Below are 14733 nucleotides of genomic sequence, written 5' to 3'. Positions count from 1 at the left end.
CAATGTTAAGGCCCGCAGCCGAGCCGCACCGGGCACTGAAACGTCCCGCAGCCGAGCTGCGCCGGCAATGTTAAGGCCCGCAGCCGAGCCGCGCCCCGGGGAAGAGACCTAATAAAATAAAGGTTTCCCCCCGCCCCACCCCCCCACCCCACCCCACACCCCCACCACACACCCCCACCACACATACACAGCCAAAAACAGAAACAAAAACCATCCCAACACCGACACAAACAAAAAAAAAGAAAAAAAGACAACAGACTGCCAGAGACTCCCATTAGGATCACCAATGCGTCCACAATTTCTGGAGCAACCTCCTTAAGTACCCTGGGATGCACACCATCAGGCCCAGGGGATTTATCAGCCTTCAGTCCCATCAGTTTACCCAAAACATTTTCCTGCATAATGTGGATTTCCTCCAGTTCCTCCGTCACCCTAGGATCTCTGGCCACTAGAACATCTGGGAGATTGTTTGTATCTTCCTTAGTGAAGTCAGATCCAAAGTACCGGTTCAACTCGTCTGCCATTTCCTTGTTCCCCATAATAAATTCCCCTGCTTCTGTCTTCAAGGGACCCACATTTGCCTTGACTATTTTTTTCCTCTTCACATACCTGAAAAAGCTTTTACTATCCTCCTTTATATTATTGGCTAGTTTACCCTCGTACCTCATCTTTTCTCCCCATATTGCCTTTTTAGTTATCTTCTGTTGCTCTTTAAAAGAGTCCCAATCCTCTGGCTTCCCACTCTTCTTTGCTATGTTATACCTCTTCTCTTTTATTTTTATGCTGTCCTTGACTTCCCTTGTCAGCCATGGGTGCCTCTTACTCCCCTTAGAATCTTTCCTCCTCTTTGGGATAAATTGATCCTGCAACTTCTGCATTATTCCCAGGAATACCTGCCATTGCTGTTCCATCGTCTTCCCTGCTAGGGCCTCCTTCCAGTCAATTTTGGCCAGCTCCTGCCTCATGCCTCTGTAATCGCCTTTGCTATACTGTAATACTGACACTTCCGATTTTCCCTTCTCCCTCTCAATTTATAGAGTAATGCTTATCATATTATGATCACTGACTCCTAATGGCTCTTTTACATCGAGTCCCCTTATCAGATCAGGTTCATTACACAATACTAAATCCAGAATTGCCTTCTCCCTGGTAGGCTCCAGTACAAGCTGTTCTAAGAATCCTTCTCGGAGACACTCCACAAACTTTCTTTCCTGGGGTCCTGATTTTCCCAGTCTACCTGCATATTGAAATCTCCCATAACCACCGTAGCATTACATTTGCGACATGCCAATTTTAGCTCCTGATTCAACTTGCACCCTATGTCGAGGCTACTGTTTGGGGGCCTGTAAATGACTCCCATTAGGGTCTTTTTACCCTTACAATTCCTCATTTCTATCCATACTGATTCTACATCTCCTGATTTTATGTTACCCCTTGCCAGGGAGTGAATATCATTCTTACTAACAGAGCAACCCCACCCCCTCTCCACACCTGTCTGTCTTTTCTATACATTGTGTACCCCTGAATATTCAGTTCCCAGCCCTGGTTCTCTTGTAGTCATGTCTCAGTGATTCCCACAACATCATACTTGCCAATGTCTAACTGAACCTCTAGCTCATCCATTTTATTTTTAATACTTCGCGCATTTAAAGACAACACTTAACTTCGGTATTCACCTCCCCTCTTACACCGGTCACAATTGGCCCTGACCTTACTCTCTTATCCCTTCTAGAACTTCCATTCCCATTTATTCGAGAGTCCTTTGCAATTTCTCCTGTATTCGCTTCCCCTTTAACTCCATCTCCATATTCCCAATTTGTCAACCCTTCCTCCCCACTACTTAGTTTAAAGCCACACTTGTAGCACTAGCAAACCTGCCTGCCAGAATGTTGGTCCCCCAGCTGTTAAGGTATAACCCGTCCCTTTTGTACATGTCACCCCTACCCCAGAAGAGATCCCAGTGGTCTAGAAATCTAAATCCCTGCTCCCTGCACCAGCCCCTCAGCCATACATTCATATCCCCGATCTCTCTATTCCTGCCCTCACCAGCACGAGGTACAAGTAGCAATCCAGAGACGACCACCTTCGACGTCCTACTTCTCAGTCTTCTTCCTAACTCTCTAAACTCACGTAGCAGTATCCTTTTCCTCCCGACCTCGTTCGTGCCCACGTGCAGCGGTAGAGTTGCTGCCTTACAGTGCTCACAGCCTCAGAGACCCGGGTTCCATCCCGAGTACGGGTGTTGTCTGTGTGGAGTTTTTACATTTTTCCCGTGATCGCGTGGCTTTTCTCCGAGATCTTCGGTTTCCTCCCACACGCCAAAGACATACACATTTGTAGGTTAATTGTCCCTGGTGTGTGTAAGATAGTGTTAACGTGTGGGGATCATTAGTCAGTGTGGACACAGAGGGCCAAAGGACCTGTTTCTGCACTGTATCTCGAAACTAAACTAAAGAAGACACCTGTCTTCTTCGAATGTTAATGTGAGGTGTCCATTGTGCATCAGAATTCACATGGTCTTGAAAGAACAAGGCCTGAAGACAAGGAGATCCCACATGACTAGAAACCAGGCTCTGCCACAGACTTAGCACACAAAGACTTTTGAGCATGAGGATGTATTTTCACACACGCACATGCACACACACATGTTGTTGACTTACAATTACTTGAAATTGGAGAATTCACTGTTCATTCCATTGGGTTGTGAGCTACCCATGAATAGGAGGTGCTGTCCTCCAGTTTGCATGTGGCCTCACTCTGGCAATGGAGGAGGCCCAGGATAGAAAGATCTGTATGACAATGGGACTCACATTTTAACTCCACTCTCCATTCCCGTAATGACCTATCTGTCTTGGGCCTCCTCCATTGCCAGAATGAGGCCACACTCAAACTGAAAGAAACCACAGTATGAACGTTGAATTCTCAAGTTTGAATATCTGCTGATCCGTCACCCTCTCCTTCCCTCCTCCCCTCCTCCCCTCCTCAGTGTGCACCCTCTCCTCCCCTCCTTCCCTCCTTCCCTCCTCCCCTCCTCCCCTCCTCCCCTCCTCAGTGTGCACCCTCTCCTTCCCTCCTTCCCTCCTCCCCTCCTCAGTGTGCACCCCCTCCTTCCCTCCTCCCCTCCTCAGTGTGCACGCATTTCTCCCAACACCCCAGTTACCCTACTTCATTCCCTTTCGTTTTCTCATTTCCCACCTCTCATCCATCCCTCCCATCTACTAGTCCCCCATTTCCCTTTTATCCCTTTTTCTACCCTCCCCCTGTCCCAGTTCACCTATATCCCCCCCCCCCTGGCTTTACACATCCTCTTCTTCCTTTATCTAATGCCTTTAGGCTTCCTTTTCACCTCTAGCTTTTGCCTCTATCACCACACATCTACAAATCGCACCCCCCTAACATGTGTCCACCTATCATTTGCTCGGCTTTGTTCTACCCCATCTCCCTTTTCCAGGTTTTGCCCTGCTACTCTATCAGTCTGAAGGAGGTCCCAACCCTAAACATTTTCTGTCCATTGCCTCCACAGATACTGGCTGACCCACCGAGTTTCTCCACACTTTGTGTTTTTTATTTACTATCAATACTGAGTAATGCTTACCAAGTGCTGGCCTCTCCGCCCTTCCACATGCTATACGAATCAACATTTTTGGTCTGGAAAGACATGATACTCGTAATACCTTTACAAAATGAAACAGAAAATGCAAAGATTAGTATAAAATAAAAGAAGAAATACACAATGAACAAATAGGTCTCATCATACATGTGGGCTGTATTCACTTACATGTCCTGAATACATGTGGGCTGTATTCACTTACATGTCCTGAATACATGTGGGCTGTATTCACTTACATGTCCTGAATACATGTGGGCTGTATTCACTTACATGTCCTGAATACATGTGGGCTGTATTCACTTCCTTACACATGAAAGTATAATCAGTATGTGCAATTTAGCAATTTTATTTCAACAGTTATGACTCCTCCCTTCCTGGCACATTATATATCCCCCATCCCCTCCCCATAATTATAGCAGATTTATACATTATTGTAATAATTATCTGTAGATGGTTTCTGTAGATCTGCCGATATGATGGATAACATACCCTACTATCAACTTAGCACAAATATAGGGGTCAAAATTAGGTATAAGAATGAATAAAAATTAACTAAGAACTATAATACAGTTTAATCTTACACAGTGTTTGCCTTGGAATATTTCCGACACACCATTTTATTTATCCATAGCTGTTTCTTACTTTGCTTGTGAAATTTCAGCATATTATCACCAGCTATTCCAATTTATTTCCTTCTTTTTCCCCAGTAGTAGTATTACCACACAGCTCCAGTGACTCAGGTTCAGAACATAGAAAAGTGCAGCACAGGAATGGGCCACCACCTGTGTGTTCCAGACAACTGCCACATTTATGTGTGTGTCAAACAAATTTCACCCTGCACATCTCCTTTAAACTGTCTCTCTCAGTTTAAAGTTCCTGTGCTGTACTGTTCTATATTCTATGCCAACTAGTCTTTGACAATTCCACCCTGGGAAAAAGATTCCGATGTCTACTCTATCTACGCATCCCATAAATGTATATACTCAATTTCAGGTCTCTCCTCAATCTCCAGCGTTCCAGGGAAAACAATCCAAGTCTGTCCAACCTCTCCTTCTAACTAATACCCTCTAATCTAGGCAGGATTCCTGTAAACCCCCAGCATCTTCTCTAAAGTCTCTGCATCCTTGCTGTAATGGGTTGACCGGAACAGAACTCAATACTAAAAGCAGCCCAACCAAAATCCTATAAAGCGGCATTATGATTTCCTGATTCAATGCCTCGACCAAAGATGGCAAGCACATGCCTTCTTACAACGCTTATCTACCTGTGTTGCTAATTTCAGGGAGCTATGAAGATTCCAAGATCCCTCTGTTCATTAATGTTGTTAAGGTCTTGCATTGGACCCAAGTGCAACACTACACACTCCATTTGCTATTTCTTTTGTTGCTGATCTATATTGTAAACTTTTGTAATCCTTCTTCACAGTCGGCAACTCCAGCAATCTTGGTGTCGTCAGCAAACTAACTTACCAACCCATCCATATTGATGACCAGGTCATTAATATACATCACAAACAACAGAGGTCCCAGAACTGCTCTCTGCAGAACTCCACTGGTCACAGACCTCCAGACTGAATAACGCCCTTCCATCACAGCCCTCTGTCTTCTATCAATAAGCCAGTTTAGAATCCGCACGACAAGTCATTGTTAACCCCTTGCATCTTCGTCTTTGAATCAGCCTACTATAGGTAACTTTATCAAATGCCATCTAGGCAGGAACCACCACCCCTACCCTCATTGATCACCTTTGTCACCTCCTCAAAAAACTTGATGAAGTTATGAAGAAGACATGACATGAACTGCCTTGTACAAAGCCATGCTGACTGTCCCTGATTACCCAATTCTCTTCCAACTAATGCAACCTTCTGTTTTGTCCTTGTGGTGTTTGCACCTTTTCCCTGTGACTGAGCTGGCTTTCCCTAGGTTTTCCAGTTTCCTCCCAGATCTCATTCGTTACTGTGAGTTACACTTAGTGAATAAGAAAGTCATGGAAATGTGGGAATTGATGGGCAGAGTGCGAGATAGGTTACAAAGAACTTGCTCTATGAACTGGCACAGACTTGATGAACAGAATGGCTTCCTGTGTAACAAGGAAACACGAGGAAAAAATATTAACCCTGATTCAAATTAAAATGCCATGGTTCACTACTTGCTTATCATTGCTGCTAAGTTGCAAGTTGATATCCCTATCTACATTAAAAAACATTTATCATTGAATTAATCTCCTTAATTCCCCTTGCAGGCCAACCACTTATATGCTTAACTTACATTATTATTTTGATCTGTTTTAGATATGCTTCAATTCAAAACACCATTTTGCAATTACGATAATCTAAACACTATTTCTCGCTTGAAGGAAAAACTGCAATTTTACTGAGTAGAAGTTTCCAAGTCTCGGCGTCCTAACCCTTCCACATATTGAATTTGACTGAACAGATTAGATGCAGAAAGGATTTTTTTTCAATGGATGGGGAAGAGAGCAGGAGCAGGGATCATAGTCTAAAGATAATTGGTAAGCAATTTAAGATGGAGATGTAGAAACATTTCTTCTCCAGGAGAATGGTCAATCACTGGAATTATCTTCCAAAGAAAGCAACTGAAGCCAAATCATTAAATGTATTCAAAGAGGAGTTAGATATTGTTCTCGGGGTTAGAGGTATCAAGAGATATGGAGAGAGAGCAGGAACAAGTTCCTGAATTTGGACTATCAGACATAATTATGTTGAATGTTGGCACAAACACAAAGGGCTGGATAGTCTATTCCAGCTTCTATTTTCCAAGGTTAGTACCATTTGCAAATTACATTGCTCTCTTCAGAACCAGGAAGGAAATGAAGGAATGATTCGGAACTCAAAGCACAGTCTGGGGAATGTATTTTATCACGCCATTTGTATTCTTGTCAAATAAATCCTTCTTGTCAACAAACCTTCTCAGTCCGTTGTTCTTGAGTAATACAATGAAGCTAGTTTTCACCTGAAGCACAAAATACAAAGTGCTGGAGTAACTCAGCAGTAGGCAGCATCTCTGCAGAACATGGATAGTGTTTTTTCCGGTTGGGACCTTTCTTCAGACCCAATGCAAAATATCACATATCCATGTTCTACAGAGAAGCTGCCTGACCTGTTGAGTTACTCTGGTACATGTGTTCTTTGTTCAAACATCTTCCATTCCTAGTGCCTAATTTTTACTCATTGAGTCACACGTAAAGATTCTCAATAAGGTCATGTAATAGGAGCAGAATTAGGCCATTTCTGCCCATCAAGTCTACTCCGCCATTCAATCATGGTTGATCTATCTCTCCCTCCGAACTCCATTCTCATGCCTTTTCCCCATAAACCCTGACACCTGTACTAATCAAGAATCTATCTATTTCTGCCTTAAAAATATCCATTGACGGCCTCCACAGCCTTCTGTGGCAAAGAATTCCACGGATTCACCACCCTCTGACTAAAGAAATTCCTCCACTTCTTCTTAAGTCAAGTCAAGTCAAGTCAAGTCAAGTCAATTTATTTGTATAGCACATTTAAAAACAACCCACGTTGACCAAAGTGCTGCACATCTGACTAGGAAAAAAAAGAAACATACAGTGGCAGGCAGCCAAACACAACGGCGCGGCCATCTTGAACAAAATGTTAATTCAATCACCCACAGTCCAACAATAAAAGCACTAAACAGGCACCCAAATTACCCAACCCCAAAAACCCCCCAAAACACAGTCCAACAATAGAAGCATTAAATAGGCATTCAAATCACACACCCCAAAACCCCCAAAAACACAGTCCAACAATAAAAGCATCAAACAGGCACTCAAACCACCCAACCCCAAAAACACACAAAAAAGAAACATCCATCAAAGAAACATCCATCACAGTGAGTCTCCTCCTCCAGTCCTCTCTCTCCTCACTGTGATGGAAGGCCACAATGTCTTTCCCTTCTCCTGCTGTCCTCGCCCTCGGTCAGGTTGTTGTGGTTGCAGGCCGCACCGGACGGTCCACAGCGGGCCAAGCCCAAGGCGCGTCGCGTCGCAGCCGCTCCCGCAGCCTCCAAAGACGGCCGGCTCCGCTGATGATAAGTCCGATCCGGGGCGGGCGAACACGCTGCTGCCGCTGTTGCTGCACGTCGGGGCGGTCGTGGCTCCCGACATTGAAGCCCCCGCCCAGCAGAGAAATATCCCGCGGCCATCTTAGGCCGCGCCGGACGGTGAAATGTCCGCGCCCCAAGCCCCGCGATCCGGGGCGGGCGAACACGCTGCCGCTGCCGGAGCTCCCGATGTCGGCATCCACGCGGCCCGAGCCTAAGGCGAGTCGCAGCTGCTCCCGCAGCCTCCGAAGACGGCCGGCTCCGGTGATGGTAAGTCCGATCCACGGACTTGGATGGTAAGTCCGATGGAGGCTGACAGCTCCAGGAGTTGGGCCGATGGTAGGCCGCAGCAGGAACGGAGACACGGCCCAGAAAACAAAGGTCGGGTCTCCGTTCTGAAGGGACACATATTTACAGTGTTACAGTTTCCCCCTCCCCCCCACATACACACACAGTACACAAACACAAAAACACCACATCACAACTATAATTAAGACCAAAAAAACAACAAAAACACAAAGACAAATGGACCGCAGGTGAGCGGCAGCTGCTAGGGCAGTGCCGCCATTTTGTGATTAAAGGAACGTCCTTTCATTTTGAGGCTATGCCATTAGTGGAAACATCCTCTCCACATCCACTTTATCCAAGACTTTCACTATTTGATAAAACTTTATTCATCCCCGGAGGAAACTGGTCTGCAAACAGTCACAACACATAACAAGGTACACGAAAAACTTTTCAAGGTCCCCCCACGTTGGGTCCCCATTGCCTTCCCCTCCCCCACTCACACTCCACCGCCACCGAGGCTCACGCTGCCGCTGAGGCCCCACCGCCCCCTAGTCGAGGCTCATACTGCGGCCCAGGCTACTTCGGCCTAGGCAGGCCTCGCCGCCGGGCTTCTCCACAGTCCCCTGGGAGACGTGTGGGGCGAGAGGGGCTGACTGGGCAGGTTGCGGTCAGCGGCGTGGTTGTTCAGCAGGTGGATCGCGCCCGCGTAGCTCCCCAGGACACTCCCATCACGCAAATACATTCCTTATTTGTAAAAGTTATATATAAAAATATTACATACCATTTCTCATTTTTTTCTTCATTTGCAGCTGAATCAACCTGTTGTTTTGTCCCATCACATGCCAGCTATTGGTCTTCACCAAGTAGTTATAGATGAAGTAAAGTGGGGCAACACTCATTACCTCTGCTTCAGCAGAGCCACTGGGTAGATCAATTAGTTTGTTAACACCCTCAGGATCTAAAGCTATAGAGATTGCTGCACCAAGAATGTCACCTGTTAAAATTCAAAAAGCAGTTACTGATACATACTACAAAATACCAGAAATGAGTACAAGGTTAGTAAGCACATGAGAGTATTTAGCTCTGAACATCTTTCAGCTCTGATCTAGGCTAACGCAAGGAATAACTCACATTCAATTATCTCTGAAATGGTGGGGATTTTTGTGCAATCTTTCCATTTTGTGCAATAGCTGATATAAGCTGGGTGTCTGTACTTTGATTTCTCTAATTTCAAGTAACCCCTGCATTCCCTCTCTCTCCATCCCTCCCCCGCCCGTCATACCAGCTTCAAAGTCGTCTTGTTCAGTCTCATTGTCTGTACTTATTCTCACCTAGCACATCACTAACAATGGCCTGTTTCCTTTATCATCGTTACTATTTTGCTTATCTTTCATTCATTTGCTCTATATCTCTCTACATCACTGTCTATATTTCTCGTTTCCCGTTCCCCTGACTCTCGGTCTGAAGAAGGGTCTCGACCCGAAACATCACCTATTCCTTTTCTCCAGAGATCCTGTCAGACCCGTTGAGTTATTCCAGCTTTTTGTGTCTATTGCCGATACACAAGATTGATGAACGTTTGTGTCACATCGTCAGAAATCAAAATAACAATGTTTAACTTTTTAGAGGCACCATTATGCCATGTCAAAACCATCACAGAAAAGCACAGCTTGTGGTACTTACTACCCAAACATATGAACACACCTTTAGACCTAAAGCTGACCAAGGATCCGATGCCAACATGATCGGCTAAGTAATGTAGGCCACCAAATAAATGTATTAGCCCTCTTTAGATGCTGTGTGTGAAACATTGCAGAGCAAAATAATTTGTGAAGCCTGTTACTTCTCCCCCTCTGGCTGAGATTGAAGAGACAAGCTGCAGCAAAGATCTGGAGCCTATCCTGACTTCAATGCACCAAATTTTCAAGCAGCAAGTTATTCATGCAATCACTAACCTACAAAAAATACACACATTACCTTGTGTGAATCAATTGAGTTCAAAGCTAACTCCAAGCTCATTACCAACTCACAGGGCCTTCTTTGTGAAAATATCCTAAAGCCCAGTATACCACACCTGCTGCAGCCATTTGTCACAGTTTAGTTTAGTTTAGTTGACTCTCAGTCTGAAGAAGGGTCTCGACCCAAAACTTCACCCATTCCTTCTATCCAGATATGCTGCCTGTCCCGCTGAATTACTTCTGCATTTTGCATCTATCTTTAGTTTAGTTCAACATGGAAATAGGCCCTTCGGCCCACCAAGTCTACACCAACCAGCAATCCCCGCAGATTAATACTATCCTGCACACTCTAGGGACAATTTACACTTACACCAAGCCACTTAACCTGCAAACCTGCACGTCTTTAGAGGCATAAGGTCATAAGGGATAGGAATAGAATGAGGCCATTGGGCCCATCAAGTCTACTGCGCCATTCAATCATGGCTGATCTATCTCTCCCTCCTAACCCCACTTCCCTGCCTTCTTCCCATAACCTCTGACACCTGTACTAATCAAGAATCTATCTATCTCTGCCTTTAAAAATTTGTGGGAGGAAACCGAAAGAGAAAATCCACGCGGTCATGGGGGGAACGTACAAACTCCGTACAGACAGCACCCGTAGTCGGGTTAGAACCCGGGATTCCAGCTTTGCAAGTGCTGTAAGGCAGCAACTCTCCTGCTGGGCCGCCGTGCAGCCCACTGTGCACCGAGACACCCACAGCTATTAGCATTCTTTGAATGATGCTGAATCTTTCTGATGTTCAGACATTCAAAAACATTGACAAATTGTTAAGAAATACACAACCAATATTTTAAAATATATATAAAGTAGAACTCTTTAAGTATATTGAAAAACCATTAAATACTTATAAAACTACTAAACAAAATTAAAAAAACAATATTAACTAAGATCTATCTTAATCTCTCACAAGTATGAGCAGAAATATAGTTTCGTGCCAAGTCTAATCTGAATGGATTCCACACAGGGATGGGGGAGTTCAGTCAGGAATACAATGGGAAGCAGCTGACAGGTACTTTTTGGCACTTGCACAGGCTTACTTGGGAACTCTTGAACTTCCGTACTCGCCAGTGCTTAGATGTGAAATATTATGTTTCCCTGCAGATCCAGGTGACTGAAAATGGACCGAGTGATCAAACTAACGATCTGTAAAATTCACTACATTTTAAAAGCTGTTCCATGCTATTTGGTAATAATTCACCACTCCGTGACCGGCGAAAGAGCAACGATAATACCTCGTAATGTCAACACGTTTTTTGGTTTTGTATTTGGGAGAATATTTAATGGCGTCCTCACTGGAATTTCAACGCTTCTCACTAAATTGCCTGAAGGAAAATTAAAAGTTAAACATTAGTCAGAACAGTTCTCAAAACAAGTTCTCTTATTAAATGTTAGATGGGAAAGAATAAAAAACAGACCCAAGAAACTGGATGGATCCAATACGCGGGCAAAGTTTTTCTCTTTCTTAATTCCTTCGGGCTGTAGAATAAAGCAAAAACTAACAATGACAAACAAAATCATATAAAATTATGTTTGCTTACAGAAGCAAAATATATTCATAAGTATTTAATATGTCATAGCTGGCATTTACTTAGGAACCAAGGATAATGAAAGATGGTTTTCTCGTGGGTTTTCTCCGAGATCTTCGGTTTCCTCCCACACTCCAAAGACGTACAGGTATGTAGGTTAATTGGCTGGGTAAATGTAAAAATTGTCCCTAGTGGGTGTAGGATAGTGTTAATGTACGGGGATCACTGGGCGGCACGGACTTGGAGGGCCGAAAAGGCCTGTTTCCGGCTGTATATATATGATATGATATGATGGGGCAGTGCTTCACTGAGAGGTTAAAAGTAATAAACCATCAGTTCAATTCAAAGTATTTACATCGTTTTAATTATAAGATACAATTTCAACAGTGATTTGTATCTTAAAGATTTTTTATTTCATCTTGGATCCACTTTATGTTCTGGAGGAGTGATGGCAGATGCTAAAAGCAACAACCCTGTGATATATAATAAATGCAAGGACTCATGAAGTTTTAACTTAACATTAATCAACAATTAATAATTGGAACTAACTTGGTTAGCATATATATTTAAAATAAAGCTGTAAATATTCAGTGATATTACACAGAGACATTTTGAGATATAAAGTAAGATTAGAAGCCAGTCAAATTTTATTGAATTAATATGAATTCCTTTGTTGATATTTATAAACTTAATCAAACTACATCTAACATCCAGCATGAAACTAGTGCACACTGTATCAGTTTGCAACTTATGACTAAATAATTCTATAAAAATAATTTGCAAGTTTATCAGTAGCTTCTATGTAACACATATATGATCTTGAACACTAAAATGTTTTACAACATCCCATGACACCTCAAATGGTCAAATGATTAAATGAACTGTGTGTAGGAAAGAACTGCAGATGCTGGTTTAAATCAAAGGTAGGCACAAAAAGCTGGAGCAATTCACACTGCAGAAGGGTCTCGACCCAAAATGTCACCCATTCCTTCTCTCCAGAGACGCTGCCTGTCCCGCTGAGTTACTCCAGCATTTTGTGTCTACCAAATGAACTGTGTGATTCTACGATGCTCATGCCATTGATATCCAGCTGAATGAGCTTTCTGATTTAATGTGGCAATACCTCTGGCATCCTACCCATGTGTGTATGATTCAAATTATTTCCCAATTCTGCCTTCTAAATCCCTTTCTGCCTTGATCTCAATCTCATCCTCGTACCTTCATCCATTGAATTTCACATCCATGCTTTTGGCAGTAAAGATTTTTCACGTCTCCACTTCATGATCATCCAGGAGCCACCTTACATAAACTCTGATTCATTCAGAGTTCAGTCGCTTTCGAACATACTCTGTATAAAACTCTGTATAAAACTCTGCCTTCCAAATTCCTTCCAAGCTCTATTGACATCCTGGATGAGAAATTGTGCCACGCTGTTTCATCAGCATGCGATTTACTCTAATATTGTTTGTGAACATCACATAGAAACATAGAAAATAGTTGCAGGAGGAGGCCATTTGGCCCTTCGAGCCAGCACCGCCATTCATTGTGATCATGGCTGATTATCTACAATCAGTAATCTGTGCCTGCCTTCTCCCCATATCTCTTGATTCCACTATCCCCAAGAGCTCTATCTAACTCTCTTTTAAATTCATGCAGTGAATTGGCCTCCACTGCCTTCAGTGGCAGAGAATTCCTCAAAATCACAACTCTCTGGGTGAAAAACTTTTTTCTCACCTCAGTTTTAAATGGCCTCCACTTTATTCTTAGACCGTAGCCCCTGGTTCTGTACTCCCCCAACATTGGGAACATTTTTCCTGCATCTAGCGTGTTCAGTCCTTTTATAATTTTTTACGTCTCTATAAGATCCCCTCTCATCCTTCTAAACTCCAGTGAATACAAGCCCAGTCTTTCCAATCTTTCCTCATATGACAGTCCCTCCATCCCAGGGATTAACCTCATGAACCTACGCTGCACAGCCTCAATAACAAGGACGTCCTTCCTCAAATTAGGAGACCAAAACTGCACACAATACTTCAGATGTGGTTTCACCAGGAACCTTTACCTAATCTGTCACCATTGAGATAATAATCTGCCTCCTTGTTTTTCCCACCAAAGTGGATAACCTCACATTTATCTACATTATACTGCATTTGTCACGCATTTGCCCACTCACTCAACCTGTCCAAGTCACCCTGCAACCTCCTAACTTCCTCTTCGCAGTTCACACTGCCACCCAGCGTTGTGTCATCTGCAAACTTGCTAGTGTTACTTCTAATTCCATCATCCAAATCATTAATATATATTGTAAATAGTTGCGGCCCCAACACCGAGCCTTGCATCATTCCACTCGCCACTGCCTGCCATTCTGAAAAGGACCCGTTTATTTCTACTCTTTGTATCCTGTCTGCCAACCAATTTTCTATCCATGTCAATACTCTACCCGCAATACCATGTGCTCTAATTTTGCTCACCAACCTCCCGTGTGGGACCTTATCAAAGGCTTTCTGAAAGTCTAGATACACTGGCTCCTCTTCATCCAATTTACTTGTCACGTCCTCAAAAAGTCCAGAAGATTAGTCAAGCAGGATTTCCCCTTCATAAATCCATGCTGACTTGGACCAATCCTTTTACTGCTATCCAAATGCACTGTTATTACATCTTTAATATTTGACTCCAGCATCTTCCCCACCACCGATGTCAGGCTAACTGGTCTATAATTCCCCGTTTTCTCTCTCGCTCCTTTCTTGAAAAGTGGGATAACATTAGCTATCCTCCAATCCACAGGAACTGATCCTGAATCTATTGAACATTGGAAAATGATCACCAATACATCCACGATTTCTGGAGCCACGTCTCTGAGTACCCTGGGATGCAGACCATCAGGCCCAGGGGATTTATCAGCCTTCAGTACCATCAGTCCAGCAAATACTATTTCTCGCCTAATGCAAATTTCTTTCAGTTCCTCTGTCTCCCAAGATCCTCTGTCGTCTAGTACATCTGGGAGATTGTTTGTGTCTTCCTAAGTGAAGACAGATCCGAAGTACCTGTTCAACTCTTCCGCCATTTTCTTGTACCCATAATTTCACCCGTTTCTGCCTTCAAGGGACCCACATTTGCCTTTACTAATCTTTTTCTCTTAACATGCCTAAAGAAGCTATTATTGTCCTTCTTTATATTCGTGGCCAGCTTCGCTTCGTACCTCATCATTTCA

At 43.6% G+C, this 14733-nt stretch overlaps 1 protein-coding gene across 1 annotated transcript in view; it reads right to left on the bottom strand.

The window, feature by feature from the left end:
- c5 (complement component 5) overlaps nt 1-14733 on the bottom strand; it is a 170408-nt gene that overhangs the window by 53154 nt on the left and 102521 nt on the right. Inside the window, exons 22-25 of the mRNA XM_078425909.1 lie at nt 11412-11472; nt 11229-11318; nt 8759-8971; nt 3596-3674 (exon numbers count right to left, since the gene is read on the bottom strand). Coding sequence (XP_078282035.1) covers nt 3596-3674; nt 8759-8971; nt 11229-11318; nt 11412-11472 — 443 coding nt within the window. The remainder of the gene's footprint in view (nt 1-3595; nt 3675-8758; nt 8972-11228; nt 11319-11411; nt 11473-14733) is intronic.

This window comes from Rhinoraja longicauda, chromosome 31 (genome assembly GCF_053455715.1).
Source record: "Rhinoraja longicauda isolate Sanriku21f chromosome 31, sRhiLon1.1, whole genome shotgun sequence".
Taxonomy (NCBI): domain Eukaryota; kingdom Metazoa; phylum Chordata; class Chondrichthyes; order Rajiformes; family Arhynchobatidae; genus Rhinoraja; species Rhinoraja longicauda.
This window is presented reverse-complemented; position numbering and strand designations above follow the sequence as displayed.